Consider the following 19,406-nt stretch of genomic DNA (forward strand, 5'->3'; position numbering starts at 1 on the left):
GCTGTGGTGGGTCTTCATTGCTATGCACAGGCTTTCTCTAGCTGCAGTCAGCACGGGCTTCTTGTGGTGTGTTCTTTTGTTGTGGCACATGGGCTTAGTTGCTCCATGGCATGTGGAATCCTCCTAGCCCAGGGATCAAGCCAGTGTCCTTTGCATTGCAAAAGGATTCTTAACTCCAGACCACCAGAGAAGCCCCTCTTGTCTCCTTAATCACTAGAGGGAAGGATCATAAGTCCCTAGAATGTCTAGGGCCTATTAGAGTTTACACCTAATCTTTCAAATTTTTATTCTATCATTCTCCCCAAAACCGATGTCTAGGTTGGCAAAGGAAGTGAAAGACATAGCCTTCCCTGCTTTGCTTTCTGCTTTAACTTCAAATGGCCTCATCTTTTAATGCCATCCAGTAATGAGGTCACCAAGTAGTGCTGGCTAGAATTTGAAGTTTTTCCCATATTCTGAGGATTTTCTTAGCACCCACCATACCGGCTGTTTGGGAATTAGGCATTAGCATGCAGAACTATGATCAGAGAACAAGAGTCTGCCTCCACTGTGTACCTCCAGGATCCAAGGGCAAAATGCTAGGTCTTTTGGTTCTAAAATCCATTTTCTTTCCATTGTATCAATGCCTCTTATATTAATGCCAAATATACATTCATTTTTGTGCCAGGTGCTTCCCTTCCTCTGGTCTTTAGGGGAGAATGGTGGGGGGCAAGGAAGAAAGAGGACAAAGACAGATTCTTCTGCCAGAAGGCCTCTGAAGGGTAAGTGCTGCTGGCTCTGGGGGAGTTTTCCCACTCTCAGAAGTAGGTGAGTGTCTGGTCTCCCTGGCTACCTTCCTAGAGAAGCAATGTTTGAAGAAAAAAGGACCCATCACGGTGCTTGTTATAAATGAGAACCTCCTCTTTATTCCACGTATAAAAGCTAGTTTCTGGAACTGGCCAGGGAAAGAGCTTTGGCCTGGCTCTACCTCCCTGTGAGTCCTAGGGGTAAAGGTCTAGATCCTGGTGACAAGGCCTTTCTCCAGGTAGGCATGAAAAGTCCTGCCCCCTCCAGTCCCAAATCAGAGAGTAGGAGCAGCCACATAAGACAGTTCATTGGTTAGGTGTAAATCAGCTTCTGGCAGGCTCTTCCAGGCAAGCTCTAAGATCCCATACTGGGCAATGCCCATGGGGAGCATGGTACGCACATTGTTCTGCCCGGGGAGGGGAACCACCTCCTGGAATGCCAGAGGCTCTTTATGGGCTTGAGAGCCACCACAGAGCAGGTGGTAGAACAACCGCTCCCCAGGGGCTAGCTCGACGGCCCTTAGGGCATCTTTGTAAGTGACCTCTTGGAATTGGGGCTCTTCTCTCAGTAGCAGGTCCTGCATCAGCTTCTGGATTCGAGGAGACTTGAGCTGGTATAGGTCCATAAGACGGTTGAACTGTTCCATCCACGCAGCACTGTCTCTTGTGTATCGCTCCTGCAACATCCGCAGAACATGGTACAGTGCCACAAATGTCTCCCACAGAGGCACCTCCTCCTTTACTTTTGAAATGGGTCGTGCCTTCTTCTCCAACTTGGGCAATCTGGCAAACCTGCCCTTATCCTTAAAAGCCCAGAAGTCTTTCTGAAACATCAGCGCCAGGGTTTGTTTTTCAACAGGGTCCAGGGCACCTGTGAAAATGTCTCTTGTGGCAGAATCATAGTATCGCATCTCCATTCCCCTGAGAGCAGTGGCTATCTGCTTTGCCCGCGCACTCCGGTAAGGCTCTCCCAGAAGATGCCAGTTGATAGCTTTTGGGTCTGGGATCCCTTTGGTAGCTAACAGAGACTTTGGTGTGGAGACAGCCAGATGTTTGAGCCAGCTCTCCTTTTCCCTTCCTTTGATGGGAGGGATCACTTTCAGGTACTTTGGACCCAGGGGCTCCTTACTGGGCTTGGAGACATATGTGCCTCGGGATTCCATGATCTGCTTGTGATGGCACACGATGGCTTCGAGCTTGGCCAGGTGCATCCACTCTAAGTTCTCCTTTGCGGTGAGGTCTTTGAGAAGCTGGCACAATCGGTGGAAACTATCCCTGGAAAGCTGTTCTCCTGCCTCTATCTTTTCTAGGACATGGTGGATCCACTCTACATCTGAGAAACTGATGTCTGGGTAGATTTCCTCAGCCAGGATTTTGGACAAAGGTAATTGTACCTCACTCTGTTTCTTCAGAGATGGATGACGCTGCAGGATCCACTGCCACTTGGCCCCTAGCGGTTTGCCTTGGAGTTTCTGAGCTTCTATGGTCTTCCTCAGTATGTGGGATAAATATGGGGTCTCTAAGTCAGGCTCCTGGGCCTCCAAAACTATATCCAAAACATGTAGAGGCTTATATTTCTTCAACAGTTCTAGTTTATCTATAAACCCTGCCCCTGGGAATACTCCAGGCTTCCCAAGTGCTATGGTCTTATCATCCCAGGATGTTTGTTTAGTTAGCAATGGCTCTGATATCTTCTGTTTGCTCCCCAGAGTGACTGAGATCAGTTGCTTGGGAGGGCTTTCCAGTTTTATAGCACTGCTTTTGATGTCAGGGATTCTTTTTTCAATATAAAGGACTTCTTCTCTTCCTCTTAAGTGCTTTTTCCCTTCTTCTAGTAACTTGTATATTTTTTCTCTTTTAAAAATTGCTTTTTTCTTGTCTACCTCTTCTAACAAGCTTCTGTCCTCTCCTTCCTCTTTCTCACTCAAATATTCCATCTCTTCATCACTTGTGCTTTCCTCCTCAACCACTTCCTCTTTCCCCTCTTCCTTCTCCTGTACTTTCTTCTTTTTTTTCTTTTTCCTTTTCTTCTTCCTCTCCTTCCCTTCTTCTTCCTCCTTCCCCAACTCCTCCTCTACCATTTCCTCCTCCTTCACCTCCTCCTCTTCCATTTCCTCCTCTTCCTCCTCCTCTTCCTCCTCCTCCTCTTCTTCCTCCTCCTCCTCAGACAAACTCTCTTGCTCTATTTCATCTAACAGGCGTTCCATTTCTTCAGAAGAGCTCTCCTCACTTTTCACACTTTTCACCTCGTCCTCTTGACTGAGTAACTCTTCCTGTTGTGTATCAGCTGTCTTTAGCTTTTCTCTTTTTCTTGACTTATGTTTAAGGAATGACTTTGCCTCTTCTTCCTCTGTTGTTTCTTCTTCCTCTGTTTCCTGTATGACATCTCTCTGTTGCCTGGCCAATATGCTTTCTTGTTCAGTAACATTTTTCTCTCTCTTTATCAATCTTCTAATTTCCTTGGCTAGTCTTCTCTGCCTCTTAGCCAGTTTCTTCTCATCTATGGTAATTTCTGGTTGTTCCTCAGAAAAATCCCATTCCTTGGCATCAAGTTCATTCTGTACCTCGTTCAATTCCCTTTCCTTAAGGACAAATAACCTCTTTAACTTTGTCATCTCTATTTCTTCCTGGGTTAGTTTCCTTTCTTCTTTAATAAGGCCTTGAAGTATCTTTAAGACTTTGCTGCTCACTTTTAATGGTTCCTTGGAAATTCCCTCGCTTTCTTTAGCTAATTTCCTTAGTAACCTGGCTAGCTTCCTTTGTTCCTGGGCATATACTCTCTCTCCTCTGGTAAATTCCAGTTTTTCTTTGGCCATGTCTGTTTGCTCTGTGGCCAGGATCCTTTCTTCATAGAGCAATATCTTTTCCTCTAGTGACAATTTCCTCTTGATTAGCTCTAGTTCATCCTTAGGTAGTCTTTTCTCTTTGGAAGTTTCTTGAGTCTCTTCCTTGAAGAGAATTTCCTTTTGCTCAGCCAGTGTCTCTTTCTCCCAGGTCAGTATTTTCATTTCCATGTCCAGTTCCTTTTCTTCCCTGGTAATAGACCAGTCACCTCTGAGCTGGTTCAGTTCTTGGAACACTGCCCTCTTCCCTACAGCTAATTTCATTTTGTCTTGTGCTACTTTGTGCTGTTTCTTAGCCAGGCTTCCCTCTAATTGGGTCAGTTTCTCATCTATGGTGGCCAGTTTCTCCTTCCTCTGGAAGAGTTTCTCCTTTTCCTCCATCAGCTTCTTCTCTATCTGAACCAGCCTATTCTTATACATGTCATGTTTCTCCTTCTCAGGGATTGATTTCTTTCTGTTCTGGATGAGGCTTTCTTGGAGCTGGATTAAGGTTTCCCTCCTCTGAGCCAATTTCACCTTCTCCTGAGCCAGTTTCTCCTTCTCCTGGGCCAGATTCTTTTGCCTCCAGGCCAGTATTTCTTTGGCGTTGGGAAGTTCTTCCATGTTCTGGATAAGCTTAGTCTTCTCCTGGGCCAGTTTCTGCTTATTCTTGATCAATTTCTCCCTTTTCTGGGCAAGTTTTGCCTCCTTCACTGGCAGTGTTTCCATGTTCTGGGCCAGTTTCTTCTCTTCCTGGATCAGTAGCTCTTCCTCTTGGGCCAGTTTCTGCTTTTTCTCCATCAGTTGCTCCCTCTTCTCGGTAAGTTTTTCCTCTTCTCCAGGAAGTTTTACCTTGTCTTGGGCTAGTTCTTTCTCTTCTTGGATTAGCAGCTTTTCTTCCTGGGCCCATTTATGCTTATTCTCCATCAGTTGCTCCCTTTTCTGATCAAGTCCTTCCTTTTCCTCAGACAGATTTTGTTTGTCCTGGGCCAGTCTCCTCTTCTCCTGGACCAGCAGTTCTTCCTCCTGAATCACTTCTTTCTCTTCTGCATCCAGTTTCTCTTCTTGAGATGCCAGTGTCATCTCTTCCTGATCCAGCCTGCCCCCTTCATTGATCAGTTCCTCCTCTTCCTGATTCAGTTCCTCTTCTTTCAAAGCCAGTTCCTCCTCTTCCCAGGTCAGATCCTCCAATTCCTGGGCTAGTTCCTTTTCTTGCCATGCTAGATCTAGCTCTTTCTGGGCCAGTTTATCTAGTTTCTGCATCATTATCTTTTTGACCTCAGCTAGCTTCCCTCCTTTCTTTGCTATGTTCTCTTCTTCTCGGGCCAGTTTCTCCAATTTCTTGGCTAGTCTCTTCCTTTGCTGGGCCAATTTCTCTGCGTCCTGGCTCAGCATTTCCTCTGTTTGGGCTAGTTTTTCCTCATTCTGGATAAGCTTCCTCTCCATCTGGACCATTTTCCTGTCTTTCTCAACCAGTTTCTCATACACTTGGGCCATTTTTCTCTCTTCCTGGGCTAGTCTCCTCTCTTCCTGTGCTAGCTTCTCCTCTTCCTGAGCCAGCTTCCTCTCTTCTTGGGCCCGTCTTCTTTCAGCCTGGGCCCGTTTTCGCTCAACCTGGGCCTGTTTGTATTCTTGGTGGATGTGCCTCTGCTCTTCTGTCATTGGTGCTTCTTCTTCTTCTTCTGCTGCTGCTGTTGCTTCTGCTTCTTCTTCCCGCTCCTGAGGTGGTTCTTCCCGCTCCTGAGGCGGTTCTTCCTCCAGAGTCACTTCCTCCTGAGTCGCCAACATCTTCTTCCTGGCCTTGGCTGACATCTTTTCCCAGATCTGTGACCATTCATTCCATGTCCGCTTCGTCTTGTCCCTTCTGACTTGTCCCTCTTCTGCATCCGGGAGCAGCTTCTCTTCCTCCTCAAGTAGTTGCTCCTCTTCCTGATGACTCTGGCTTTCCCATGTTTCCTTCCATTCATCCCACGATATCCTTGTCTCACTGAAAGCATTTTTCCATTGATCCCAGGACTTCTTCCACTCCTGCCAAGACAGTTTTATCTCATCTTTAAGTGGCCTTCTTTCTTGCTCAACCACTTTCTCCTTTAATTTGGCCACCTCCTCCACTTCCTGACCCATGCCCCTCTCTTCTTTGGCTATCTTCCCCTCTTTTTTATCCACTTTTATCTCCTGCTGGACTGCTTTCCTCTGTTTAGAAGGCTTAGAGGATTTCTTCTCTTCTTTCTTTGATATTCGTTTTCCCTTGCTTAGGTCTGGTTCTGCAAAAAGAACTTTCTTTTTCTTGCCTTTTTTTGGACTCACGTGGGTTTCCTGCAGGTCCTTTTCTGTCTTTCGCTCTTGTGTCTCTCTTGTCTCCTCTTCCATGTCTCTGATCATCATGTCCTCTCTAATTGCTGATTCGTGAATAAAAACTGGTTTCTCCTCTGGCCAGGCTACATCCCAGTCAAGGTCCTCAAGCAGTTCCTCACTGTCTTTCTTCAGCAGGGGGCAGATCTCCTGAAAGAGCTCCCAGCTGGGCCGTCGATCAGCCAGCATCTCCTGAGCCGTGGTCACTAGCTCATTGTTGAGAGCTTCTAACATTTTTGTCTGGGAACCAGATATCCTCAGGGTCATAAGACGACACAGGTCATCCCGCCACATTGAGCTATCTCTAGACCTGAGGCCAGGAGCTCCAGAGGCACCCCGCCCTGTGATTTGCAGTGGCTTCATAATTAAGTCTGTCTTTCCAGTATGTGGAAATCCCTCATGTGTAACTTCAGCGTCTGTTACTTTCCTTTTGCGCCTCTTTATGGTTTTCTGAGATACTGATTTCCGGCTTCTTTTGTCACGTGTCTTCCTCAACATCTTCATGGTCAAGGCCACATGATCCTTTGAGGCATCTGCCTCTGAAGATTCTTGTTCATCATCTTTTGCAACCTTTAGTATACTGGAGGCTGAAGATTTAACCTCCTCCACTTCAGTGGGTGCAGGTTCACTCTGATCACCTTCATCCTCTAAGGGACCTGGCTCTGTGACAGTTTCTTTGAGCTTCTTGAGGCTCCGCAAAAATTTTCGGGCTATAGGGAAAATCAGGAGATGCAGATAAGGAAAGCATGGGAGGCTTAGATAACACCCTTCCCAATTGAGCTAAGATGAACTGCTGTAACAGAAGTAGTGACAGAGGGGGCTGAGGCCTTTAACAAGAAGGCCTTCTCCTTGCCTTATCCCCAGTGCCTTCCTTCCCTCTTCCCCTCTCCACTCCACCTCTGCTGAGTCCTACAGATAGGTTTTGGGGTCCCTCTTAATTTGGGTGGATCCTTCCTAGGAGGGTTCTTTTCTGTGAAAGGATCTTTTTACTTATCTCTGTTCTTCTCTGATACCTCTTGTCTCACTTTAGCCCTAACTGCCCTGCCTCTTGGGGACCCTGAGGCATGAATCAGATTACCCCATACATACTGTGCTTTCTGACTACTGGCCGGCCCCGTCTTGGGCCTTTGCTGTGCTTGAAGGCAGCTTCAGGTTCTTCAGGGACAGTATCAGTTTCCTTGGAAAGAGCAGTAAGTTCAGATGCCTCTGAGACATCTAAAGTAAAAGTAGGCTTTTCATCACCCTGGTATAAGGTCAGGTTTTCATTCAATCGCTGTGCCACTTGAGTATGAAGGATTTGGAGATCTGGGGCTCGTAGTCCCAGCAGACGGTCCAAGGTTTCATCCCCAACCATTTCCTGCCTATGAAAGTCAAAGGAGAGAAAGAACCATGCTGAATCAGGGACAAGAGGGAGACAAGAAGTAAAGAACTGTTATAGAACTGGCAGGAAACTGGGCAATGTAACTCACAGAGACAGCATATTTAGAGGAAATGATGGCCAAGAAGAAAGAAAAAGTCTAGGAAGTCAAGATGGCAATGAATGAAGTGACCTGTATGGGGGCTTCCGGGGTAGGAGAAAAGGGTGAAAGGGGTTCTTAAAGAGGCAGGGGACAAACAGGAACAGGAAAAGAAATGGAGAAAGAAGTGGGCACTTAGGGGATCATCAGATAGTCTAGGAATGGGAAAAGACTATGAACAAGGAAAAAAGAGCTCATGAACAGAGATGAAGAGACAGTGAAGGAAGGGAAGGGGGAAATGGGGAAGAGGAAGAAGAAAATCAGAAGCTAGTAAAGAACAGAGGAAGGCACAAAGAACTTACTGCATCTCCCGGAAAGTATCTCGACTCTGGACCAAGTTCAAGAGTGAAGTCTTAGAATGGACTCCAGTGTCAGCCATGAGGCTCAGGGTCTTATTCCTCACTCTGTCATCTTTGTCCATTAGTCCTTGGGCCAGAGGCACGGCAAAGAGATGAGTAATCATTCCTAGACGCTTCAGCCCTTCCCAGGCCAGCTCTCGAATCAGTGGGTTGGAATTGGTTGTATCATCCAATAGACGGTGGGCTGTTTCAGAGCGCAGGGGAGGAGACACCTGGTAAGAGGCAAAGATCTGCCCAAGGGCACCAATACAGCACTGGTACTTCAGTGGAGTAGCATGGATTAGAATACTGAGAATCGTCTCTATCAGGCTATTGATAGCAATTTCACTCATCTTTTTCCCCAGCCAACTGCGGTTTGCTGAGTCTGTAAGAACGGTGTAAGTGATATCCTTGGACGCTCTTGTAAGGAGGAAGTCTTCATCTTCCTTTTCTTGTATGTATTGTTCTGCGTCGCTTATAGCTCTTGCCCGGCTGTGCCAGAAGAAGAATTGTTGAGACTTGTCCCATTCCAGCTCCCGCACGGGTGAGTGCAGGCTGCACTGCAGGTATATCGGGCTGCCCTCTGGCCAGAGACGGGCCCGGATCACCGAGTTAGGGATGTAGCAATCTGGAGCCAAGAGCCATTCCCGCCCGTGACCAAAGTAGCACCGCAGTATCTGATAGGGGTTGAGTTCATCCCAGGTAGTCAGCTGTAGCTGGGGAGGAAGCACATAATGGAAATAAGGTGGTTTTTTCACCTGCGACACATCAACTTCCTTATACCTGGAATCATGTTTGAAGGAAGAGAGTAGCACAGGGCTCCCTTGCTCATCTTCTTCAATGACATGTGGCACATTATGATCAAAGGCAATGGCTCGATGATTGACAAGACTCTCCAGACCCACCAGTTGCTGCTGCCCGTGTCCAGGGTAGATATATTTGGGCACAAACATGGTCTCGAAGGAGAAGAAGAAGCTTGGTATGAAAGGCTTAGGGACTTCGAGCACTTCATCTGTCAGACCCATAAGGGAGAGGTGAACCAGCAGGGTTGCAGGAAGCAGCTTTAAACAGGACACCAGATAAAGACTCTCGTTGAAAGTTACAAGCAGGTCACCCCGGTCATTTGCAAAGCAGAGTGGGCCAAAATGCAGTGATGAGTCCAGCATGGCTATGAGTCTCCCATGGAAGTTCCAGATCCGGACAGAGCCGTCACTGCCACCAGTGACAAAAAGACTCAGGGTCAGGCAGACATCAAAAGAGATGATGGTGCATTGGTGCAAAGGCAAGGTCTCTATGAACGTTGAGCCATCCTGTGAGCCAGAAGACAGAAAGTCATGGAACTTCCAGAGACGCAGGCAGTTAGTCTGGGTGATAGCACCCACTGACTTGGGCAAGAGTATCAAGTGTGTTAGCTGACAGCTGCAGAGAATGCTGGCAAGGGTCCGCAGTTTCACTCTGACCCCTTCAAGCACAGCTTCTGAGAGGTGTATGTAGTCATCCATTCCATAGGAACAGAGCAAAGAGTTTTCTCGGCTACCAGAGAGCCCTCCGGGCAATGTAGAGAGGGCTAAGACAGACCCAAAGTGAATGTATGTCTCAATACGGGCACAGCTGTGCTGGGAGAGCACTCTAATCACACCGCTCTGGTATCCAGAGAACATCAGTCCTTCTAGACCCCGGCCCAGGTGAAAGTGCCCATAAGCCAGGCACTGTACCAGGTCCTGAGAATCTGGTGAGGTGCATAAGAGATACTTGGCCATGCAAGGGGAGCGGGTGGTGTCAAAGACCAGCACGTCTGGGCTGCCTGTTGCTACAAAGAGCTCCTCTTTATTGGGGTCGTAGGCCCAATCCGTGGCCTGGTCCAGAATTGAGAAGGGCCAGGTGATGACCAGGAGATTCCCCGTTAGCGGAGACACAAAGCGCAGCAGGCCATCCTCGGTGGTGCACAGGATCCGGAACCAGTTACTGCCACAGTGGACCCGGCGCACCTGCAGGGGAGCAGAGCCACAAACATTGAAGAGGCTATAGAAGAAGGGCAGGCTGCGCAAGGAGAAAGAGTGGGTAGTCTGGCAGAAGAAAGTGGTGCCATCGATAAACTGGAGCCGATACAGCTCCTCGCCCAGTTCAAGCCGCCGTAGCAGATTGCCTGAAGTCAGGTTCCACTCTTTGATTATGCCTTCCCGGCCAGCTGTGAGCAGGGTGTGGGCTTCTGGCTGGCTGCGGATACAGACCACCGAAGAGAAGTGGGCCTTGAAAGTGTGGAGGGACTGGCCCCAATTGAGGTTCCACACTTGGATCTCCCCAGTCTTGTTTCCAGCGTAAAGAAAGCCCTGCTCAGAACAAGTGAAGCAGCAGGTGATCGAGGAGCCACTGATGGTGGAAGAGAACTTCTTCACCTCTGCCAGGAGGCCATGGCCCTGGCGCTCCAGGACCCTCACCACATTCTCACACATGGCAATCAGGGAGCCGTTGGGGCCATTCAGCACGATGTCATGGACCAACTCATCACCAGGCAGGGCGACCATGTGGGCTATTTGGAGACCCCTGCCGCTGCGCTCAATGGTCCAGGTGACCACTGCCCCCAGGATTCCCGACAGAAGCATCTTCATTTCTGGGTCATAGCAGAGGCAGGTGATGTTAAAGCGACAGGGTACTACCCCCAGGGATTTGAATGACCGAAGGTGGTCCCCAAAGAGCCGCAGGAGCAGGTCACCACAGTAGACCACAAGGATATGAAACGAACCTGTGTGGACCATGGACTGGATGGGTGGCAGCCGATCTGTCATGGAGAACGTTCTCTTCTCCACCATGTCCTCAGTCTTGCTTTTCATCCATACTACAGCCTGAGAGAATAAAATGGAAACTATCTAGGATAGGTAGTAGAAGAGGAAAGGGCAGAATAGTCAGCTATTTTTCTCTTGCTAAGGAGAAGTTGGAAGATCCTAGAGTGACTTTACCCACTGGTTTGAGGAAGTAGGAATACTGTAAAATCAGGAAACCTACGACTCTTTCCCTAACCTTTGCCTACTTTAGGAGAAGAATAAAATCTACTCAACGTGGAGATGGTAACAGGAGAAAGGATGAAGGAGGAGTCCTGGGTCCAGATCATGTTCACTCAAGGGGTATATCTTCCTGGATTAATCTAGGGTCAAAAGTTACATGGCCATGGCCCCCACTTAGAATGGGCTAAGGAGAAGAAAGACTGGGGACTTCTACCTGTATTTCTTTTGTGATTGTTGTCACCCAAGAGAGGGAAGAAAAGAAGTGGACGTCACTGAAGTAGTAGCATATAAGCGGCATGTTTTGAGGATGGCGAGACTCTTTGAACAGGATCTGGGACCGGTCACTCAACACAACTACATCAGTCTTCGGATCATCTAAATTTTGCTGGGAAGAGGCATGGCATTAAACTCAGAGACCAGAAACACACATACAATAAATATATTCTCACGCAAGTCACAATCGAAACCAGTGTCAAAGTTCTGCCTCCGCCCCAAGGATCACTCCTGTGACACCCGCACATGCAGTTAGTTTATCACCTGTGGGACACCTGCACCACACAAGCAGGGAACAAACCCCTCAACACAAGAGTGAACCAAACCACTGTAGGGTCTATGTCGCGTCGGGGGAAACTGATATTCCTTCCAATGTGAACTTAGCTATACCCGTCCTTGAACATTTTCCCTTCTGTCTAATAGGGTACATATGTCATGAAAGAAACATTTAACAGATTATCAAGGCAAGTACACTGCCATATGCCCACATGTAAAGTAACAGGGTGTCCCAAAAGTCAGTGCAGCTTTATTAAAGCCTAAAATTGCACTAAGTAAGACTTTTAGGACATGCTACCTGGCCTTTAAATTTGACAGAGGATAATAACCTATCTATACACACATACATACACACATATGTATAAATGATCCTATGGTGATAGAGCATGTGCTATGAAACATGCACCTGGCATCCTTCTACAAAGAGCCAAACCACAGCAAACCTGAGGTTGGAAAATGTTCTCTCTGGTGCCTTCTTCCTTCTCATCTAGAAAAATCTCTATTCCCAGAGGGTAAGTTCTTCTGATAGCGCTCCAAAGTGTTCACCTCTCACTATCAAAATGTCCCAGCAAGAGGTCTCTAGGCTCACTTGGAAGTTGATGGCCTACTTCCTGCTATGGGGATAGTTGTCCTTATGATTTTCCCTGCCTGCTTCCTCTTTCCATAGATGATCTATGCTCCTCTAAAAGGTTCATAACTGTTCTAACAGACAGGGGCCAATAACATGTCTGTCCTACATATACATTACCTTGCTTTTCTGTATCATATCACTTAGAAGGTATTTAAAGTCCTTCCACAGGGGGATGAGTCTGGGAGAAGTCATCACGTCGATTATCTGCTGGTCTTCCTCAGGACTGTTGTTTAAAAACCGGTGGGAATCTGAAAGAGGCCAGCTTAGCCACTGCTGCTTTTTGAGAGCTGGAAATCAGAAGTCCAGAGCCATGAACTCATGCTTATTGGACACCTTTTGAAAGTCAAGAACTATGCATAAGACATATGTTCTTAGGAGGAGAAGGGGACGACAGAGGACGAGGTGGTTGAATGGCATCACTGACTCAATGACATGAATTTGAGCAAGCTCTGGGAGATGGTGAAGGACAGGGAAGCCTGGTGTGCTGCAGTCCATGGGGTCACAGTCGGAAATGACTGAGTGACTGAACAACAATAGCCTGGGGAGGTAGATATTACCTCATTTGAGAAAACTGAGGCTTGGAGAGCATAAATAAAGGAAATGGAGCTTGAATCTTAGCATGGGCTGTCAGATCCAATAGGATATTCTAGGAGAAGGAAGCAGAGAAACCTAAAGAGGCTGGAAAGGAATAATGTCACCGGCAAATAGTTATTCTTTGTTCGTGGTGGGCTGTCAAGAGAGCTTTTTGCAAGGACTAGTAGTTCCCAAAGTGTGGTCCCGTGACCACCTACACCATGATTCCTGGGGGAGAGGTTCGTCTTAAAATGCAGATCCTTAGGTACTGAGGGCTTCCCTGATAGCTCAGTTGGTAAAGAATCCACCTGCAATGTAGGAGACCCCAGTTTGATTCCTGGGTCAGGAAAATCTGCTGTAGAAGGGATAGGTTACCCACTCCAGTATTCTTGGGCTTTCCTGGTAGGCTCAGCTGGTAAAGAATCCACCTGCAATGCGAGAGACCTGCACTGGGTTTGATCCCTGGGTTGAGAAGATCCCCTGGAGAAGGGAAAGGCTATCCACTCCAGTATTCTGGCCTGGAGAATTCCATGGACTGTATAATCCATGGGGTCGCAAAGAGTTGGACATGACTGAGTGGCTTTCACTTTCACTTTCAGGTACTGAAGCCGAACCATGGCAGTGGGATCCTGAGTCCTTCCATTGTAACAAGCTCCCTAGGTGACTCAGTGGACATTTAAGTTAGACTCCTGAAACAGGAAATCAAGATAAAAGGTGCCTAGGACTAACAGTCAGCCCCACGTAGTCCAGCTGGAGAAAGAATCCAGTCATTCAGCCATGCAGGCTTTCCCAGGCTTGTGGAATCAAGTCACTTTCTTGTGTGTGATACATCTGCTATTCATCTTCTTCCTCCCATTCCCTTCTCTCTAGCCTTCGTGAGGATAAACCTCTACTTTTTCTGACTGGATGTAAATAAAGCCTACTTTTAACAAGTCCTCTTTGTCAAGGAGTCTATCATTACTGGTCTGACGATGGACTTGTTTTCCTTATTTGTATTGATAATATGAAAATGCCAGTCTCGCCTACTTCACAGGATTGTTGCAAGGATCAAAGATGATAATTCCTGTGAATACCTTTTAAAGTATACTCTGAAGCAACAGACAATCATGACTGCTGTTTTTAGGCTGGTTTGGTTCTACAGAGAAGTAGTTATTTCCTCCCAACCTGTCCTTTGTACTTTTCAGTTGCTCTGGAAACATTATAGCTAAATTTATAGTCTGGCCAGCAGGGGGCAGTGGAAGCCATCCTTGCACCTGCCAGATGAAGGAAAACTGGTAGACTTTAAAAAAGTAGTCCCCAAAGGGCAATCCTCAGGAAAGCAGCATCAACATCACCTAGGAACATGTTAGCAGGCTGAGCGCTGAAGAATTGATGCTTTTGAACTGTGGTATTGGAGAAGACTCTCGAGAGTGCCTTGGACTGCAAGGAGATCCAACCAGTCCATTCTGAAGGAGATGAGCCCTGGGATTTCTTTGGAAGGAATGATGCTAAAGCTGAAACTCCAGTACTTTGGCCACCTCATGCGAAGAGTTGACTCATTGGAAAAGACCCTGATGCTGGGAGGGATTGGGGGCAGGAGAAGGGGATGACAGAGGATGAGATGGCTGGATGGCATCACTGACTCGATGGACGAGTCTGAGTGAGCTCTGGGAGTTGGTGATGGACAGGGCGTGCTGCGATTCATGGGGTCACAGAGTCAGACATGACTGAGCGACTGAACTGAACTGAACCCTCAACCTACTAAATTGTAAAGTCATAAGGGTAGGACCCAAAATTGAGTTTTAAACAGCCAATCTTAAAGTCTGGGAACTGGTGGTTTGGAGAACTCTTGGAATTCCAGGTCATTTGGCCGGGGCATCCTGAGGTAAGGTCAGCAGAACCCACCCTCTGGCATGGTTAAGCCTAGACTGTGTGTTTCCACAGAGACATGATGGCTGGATCTGGGGCAGGGTGAGCAGCAGGCAAAGCTTATCATCATCTCATGTGTAGGGTGGGTAAGAGCCCTCCCCCCCGCCAAAAAAAACCCCCACATCAATCACTTCATGAGTTCTCAAAAGAATTCTGAGAGGCAGATCCAGTCACCTCCATTGTATGGATAAAAATTGTGAATTCAGAGAGGTAAAGGATGCAAACAGAGCTACACATGGTAGGCTCAAGACTGAAACTCAACCCACAGTTCAGGATTCTCCTGTCCTTTCAGAGAAGCAGGAGGTTCTCCCAGCTGAGGCTAAATGCACTCTCTGCCTCACAAACCCACTGATGGGGGCTTTCAGATATGAGCATCCTGTGTTTCTTCTCTCCCAAAAGCTGCACTCTGCCCTCCTGCTGTATATCTTTTTCCATTCTGTTTCCCTGTGACCCTGCACTTGCTGACCGCCTTTGAGGAGCCATTGTGACCTGCTGAAATGGATCGGTGGGTGGCCCCTCAGGCCAGGGCTCCATAGCTCAGAACTACACCCGCCCCCCCCCCCCCGTTCCTTCTTGAGGCCCCAGAGCTACTGAGAGTGGTCGCTTGAAGTCAACAAATCTGCTGTCACTGCCATACATTTCCGTTTTTCCTAATATCTCCTCTGGGTTCAGCTTCTCTCGACCAGCCTATAAAAAGCAAGTGGCTGGGACCCTTTGGGGTATATTCTTTGGAGGTTAGTAAAAAAGAAGTCCTCCAGCCCCCAAACCTCTGTCTGTTGTTATTTTGGGAAGTTTTGTTTGTTCATCTTTTTTGTGGGATCTTAGTTCCCCAACCAGGGATCAAATGTGTGCCCCCTGCAGTGGAAGCACAGAGTCCTAACCACTGGAATGCCAGGGAATTCCCTGTTTTTTTGTTGTTCTTTTGCCACTTTCTCCCATCTTATACACTGGTCTCCTTAGAGGAAACCCTCTCCTATAATCTTCCACTTTGATTCCCTAATCCCATTACCTGTTCTTAAAAGCAAGTCCGGAGTGAGCTTCAGCTTAAGCATTCAGCTTAAGCCCAATGATTTTGACTTTTTAATATCTTGATAACCGAAAGATGATCTAATGGGAAGTCATGCAGCGAACCTAGGGGAGTCAGTATGTGGGGGCCGAGATATGGTATGTAATACTGACTACAGAGACAAATTAGGTCTATTATTGGACACTGATGCTGTCACCACGTCCTTTTTCTTAACTGCAGTCCATTCCAAGGTACAGTGTTCTGTTGATGGTGGTAGGATGAAAGGCCAGCATCCTGTGAGCCCTGCCTTTGTAATACAGAGAAATGACTCTAGGGGGCACTGCACTCCATGTCACTGTTGGGCCCTGTTTAAGAGGGAAAAGAACAAAGTATTGTTGAGTATGTGTAACAGGGAAAACTGGCCACCCTAAAGGATAGTGATGTGTGCTCCATGCTGTGAGGTAAAGCCCTGCATGGATCCTATAGCCTTGCAGGTGGCTCTTATGTTTGGGGACAGCGATGCAGAAAGCCCAGCTGGCATCAGCTGACTGTAAAGTCAGAGGGACTGGAAAGCCAAAGGGCAATCTCGGTTTACGCTGTTTTTTTCTCTTTTTTTCTGAATGACATTTCTAATACAGAGCTGAAGTCTGTCCCCAAGGCCTGGGACTACTACTCTGGTCTTATAAGTGATTTCACAGCTAGGGCTGGACTGGAATACATTTAACACACTTTATGGAAAGAAACAATTTTCCAGGCTGAGAAACATGTATTACCAGGGTAAACAAGTTCCTATTGGGTAAAGAGTTATCCATCCAGCATGGGAGTAGTGATAGCATCCAGAAATGATTAAGGTAGTAAGTGGTAGCTAGGTATTTTACATATATTGTTTTAATACTATACAATAATTCTGTGGCTTAGCTATCATCCTCCACTAATTGATAGCTAAGTCACAGAATGGACATGGAACATAACATACTAACAAAACATACTAAGGAATATATACTGAAAAGAAAGTCACTTGTCCTATTTCCCCTTCAGAAAGGTAACTCTGGTTGTCTTTCTACAGGTGTTCTGTACACACACAAAGATATATGTGGAAAAATACTACTTTTCTTACACAAACATTAGTATGCTATATTGTTGTTTAGTCACTAAGTCATGTCAGATTCTTTTGCAATCCCATGGACTCTAGCCTATCAGGCTCCTCTGTCCATGGGATTTCCCAGGGAAGAATATTGGGGCTGGTTGCCATTTCCTTCTCCAGGGGATCTTTCAGACCCAGGGATTGAACCCGCGTCTCCTACATTGGCAGGTGGATTCTTTACCGCTGAGCCACCAGGGAAGCCCAGGTGCTATACACTGCATTTTTCTCACTTAATAATCTTAAAGAGTAACTCATATTAAAACATACAGTTCTGTCTCATTTTTCAACAGTTGTCAGCTGCATGCTACTCCATCGTCTGGCTGAACTATCGTTTATTTATCTAATGTCCATTAATAGAAATTGGGCAGGTTCCAGCCTTTTGCTATAACCCATGCCACAAATGAATATTTTTGTTAATGCCTCACAGTTTTAATTAACTTAAAATTTAAAACTGAAGCGATGTAAACCTTTTTTCATTAAACATAACTTATTTTAGACATACTGGCTTAAATTAATAAAATTTCACCTATATACTTTTTAAATGTAAATTTTAAAGTTGCAGATTTGGCTTGCATTATACTTCTATTAGACAGTATTGCTTTAGATTATCACCTTCCCGATGGTGGTGTGGACTTCGGTTCCTTGAGAGTAGGAACCGAATCTATCTTGATTTCTCCCCTGTCCTGATAATCAATCACCCAAGCTGGCATGAAGTAGGTGTCTAATACAGTTTTGTTGAATGAATGAGCAAATGAATCACCCTCTGCCCCTCTCCCAGGAAGAAAAAATATATACTTCCCAGCTCAGTCTCATTCAGCATCTTCTTGGAAGGAAGGATGAGATGGGAAGGGTATTGACTGGGTTTTCCTGACCAAAGAACCTTGCAGTTCCAGCTAGTTCCTTTGGTAACCCCTTATGGAGTAGTAGGAATGCCAATAAAAAAGGTCGGATCCTTGATTATGTCGACAAGTGGACTAAATTTTAACAAAATCTCCCCAGCCATAGGTACTCAACAAACACTGATTACCCTAAGAATGTGCGATCAACGAATAAATGATAGGTATCATGGCCTCCAGGGGACGCCCCCTGCCTGGTGAAGAGACTCCCGTCGAAGGCAGAGCTCCGGAGACTCCTACTACCGAGGGAGGCGACCAGACCGGAATCCCAACACATTCTGGCATCCCGGCTCTCCGCGTGGGAGGGAAGAAGGGCGTGTCCGCCTCCTCAAGGCTGGGGCCGCGCCTGTTACCTGCGACGACTGGGCTCCAGACAGGGGACGGGTACGGCGTGTGTGGCGGCACTCCGAAGCTATGTGAAGCGCCAGACCTAGAATAGGAGCGCCAGAGGAGCGACCTTGGGGATACTGCGGGAGGACTCGGCCAACAAAACGGTTAGCTCCCCAACCCCGCGCCGGGCGGACTGACCAAGGCCAGGCGAGTGAGCGCGCGTGCGCACTGGCGCGCGCCCGGCAGGAAAAAGCCCAGCGCGAGACCCCGCGCGCGCGCGCGCGTTCGAAAGGGAAAAAAAAAGTCTTCCCCGCGGGGGCCCGCGGCAATTTAGGCCGGAGTTGGCCGGCGAGCGCGCGTGCGCGAGCGCGCATAGACGCCTTTCTCCACAGCTCCCCTCGGTTGGGGGTCTAGCGCTGTGTTCCGCTGCTCCTGCTTCTCCAGAGGCTCGCGCCCTCGGGGTAAGTACCTCGCGCCTCGCGGAAAGGGAGAAAGAGGGTCTACTGAAGGAAGGGAGGAGGCGGATAGAGCTGGGAAAAAGGAAAAAACCGCCTTCGCAGAGCAAGGAACGCAATCAACGGGTTGGAGTCTACAGAAGACACACCTCCATCCCTCACGCCCCTCGGGGCTGCGGAAGTACTCAGGAGACTCGAGCGGCACGGAGACGACAGGTGGACTACCATTCCCAGAAGGCGGCGCGGCGCCGCGCCTACTGCTCCCGGCAGCGCCTGCGCGTCAGGCTTTTTTCAGTTTGCGGCCGCCTAGAGCGAAACTACAGTTCCCAGGAGGCCTCGCGCGAGGCGGCTTGGAAGTGGGCAGCCTGGAAGTCACTCGGGCCACTGGAGCTGGCGGCGTCTCCAGCAAGCGGCGCGGATCTGAACGCCGCGGTCGTGGGGCCCGCGGGGCGGGCAGCTGGGACACCCAGGTATGTGGCTCCGGGTGCAGGGTTGGCCTTGCGCTAGGGTAGCGGGGAGTCGATGTCCAGTCGGACCCCGAGGGTCAGCGCGGGCGAGCTACTGGGCGGACGGCCGGGTGTGGGCACCGGCTGTTGGGGGGCGGCGGCTGCACTCTCGCCCTCCGGACCTGGCTGGACGCGTGCCCGCATGCTTCAACTTTCCAGGCGAGCTACCCGGCGCCGTTGCGGGAAAGCGTGGCATGAGAGTCTGGTAGCGGTGGGTTCGTGTACGGACTCTTGCCTCTCGGGAGGTGCGATCTAGGGAAACCGCGCCGAACCTCAGTTTCTCCTTTCGGTCAAACCTGGGAAGAATAGTGGCTGTCTTACGCTGGGAATTCTGTTGAGATGTTGAGATCCGATGAATAAAGCGTTTGTACATAGAAGACACTTATTACTTGCTTGTTTTATTGTTAGCTCCGGAGAAATGGGATGAAGGTATTATCGACTGAATGTGGTAAGCTGAGGGTAAGCCACATGGTTAGCACTCGGTGCAAGGTGGCTGTTAGGAGAAATTATTTTGCTGAGAGCTTCGGTTTTGGAGGCAGAGCCAGGTTCAAATTTAGGTTCTACCTTTTACCAGCTCTGTGACCTTGGGCGA

At 48.0% G+C, this 19,406-nt stretch overlaps 2 protein-coding genes across 9 annotated transcripts in view; one reads left to right on the forward strand and one right to left on the reverse strand.

Moving 5' to 3' along the window:
- Nucleotides 1-879: 879 nt before the first annotated feature.
- On the reverse strand, nucleotides 880-18,048 carry LOC101109732 (WD repeat-containing protein 87). Of its 5 annotated transcripts, none has more exons than XM_060398591.1 (7): nucleotides 17,877-18,048; nucleotides 12,114-12,283; nucleotides 11,031-11,201; nucleotides 10,558-10,657; nucleotides 7,779-10,425; nucleotides 7,049-7,320; nucleotides 880-6,669 (listed from the first exon to the last, which is right to left on the reverse strand). In XM_060398591.1, the coding sequence occupies exons 2-7, from the start codon at nucleotides 12,186-12,188 to the stop codon at nucleotides 1,061-1,063; spliced, it is 8,874 nt and encodes a 2,957-aa protein (XP_060254574.1). In that variant the 5' UTR covers nucleotides 12,189-12,283; nucleotides 17,877-18,048; the 3' UTR covers nucleotides 880-1,060. The 5 variants fall into 5 exon arrangements, with proteins under 5 accessions (XP_060254574.1, XP_060254575.1, XP_012045754.3 ...); XM_060398592.1 differs by having other exon boundaries at nucleotides 12,114-12,329; XM_012190364.5 differs by having other exon boundaries at nucleotides 7,779-10,657.
- Nucleotides 17,833-19,406, forward strand: part of SIPA1L3 (signal induced proliferation associated 1 like 3) — a 254,293-nt gene continuing 252,719 nt past the window's right edge. For 3 of the 4 annotated variants that reach the window (XM_027977924.2, XM_042230912.1, XM_042230911.1), the window contains exon 1: nucleotides 18,628-18,778. The gene's annotated coding sequence lies outside the window, so the exon portion shown is untranslated. Of the gene's footprint in view, nucleotides 18,315-18,627; nucleotides 18,779-19,406 lie in introns of those variants that run through there. The other variant, XM_042230909.2, reaches the window with a different exon arrangement.

Source organism: Ovis aries, chromosome 14, assembly GCF_016772045.2.
Source record: "Ovis aries strain OAR_USU_Benz2616 breed Rambouillet chromosome 14, ARS-UI_Ramb_v3.0, whole genome shotgun sequence".
NCBI lineage: Eukaryota > Metazoa > Chordata > Mammalia > Artiodactyla > Bovidae > Ovis > Ovis aries.

Bases quoted from the DNA above. Each gene is read 5' to 3' on its own strand.
- LOC101109732 (XM_012190364.5), bottom strand. From the start codon at position 12,188: ATGACTTCTCCCAGACTCATCCCCCTGTGGAAGGACTTTAAATACCTT. The intron at 7,321-7,778 runs GTAAGTTCTTTG...TGACTTTCATAG, and splicing joins GATACTTTCCGGGAGATGCA to GCAGGAAATGGTTGGGGATG. The intron at 6,670-7,048 runs GTATGTATGGGG...TTTTCCCTATAG, and splicing joins GCCAGTAGTCAGAAAGCACA to CCCGAAAATTTTTGCGGAGC.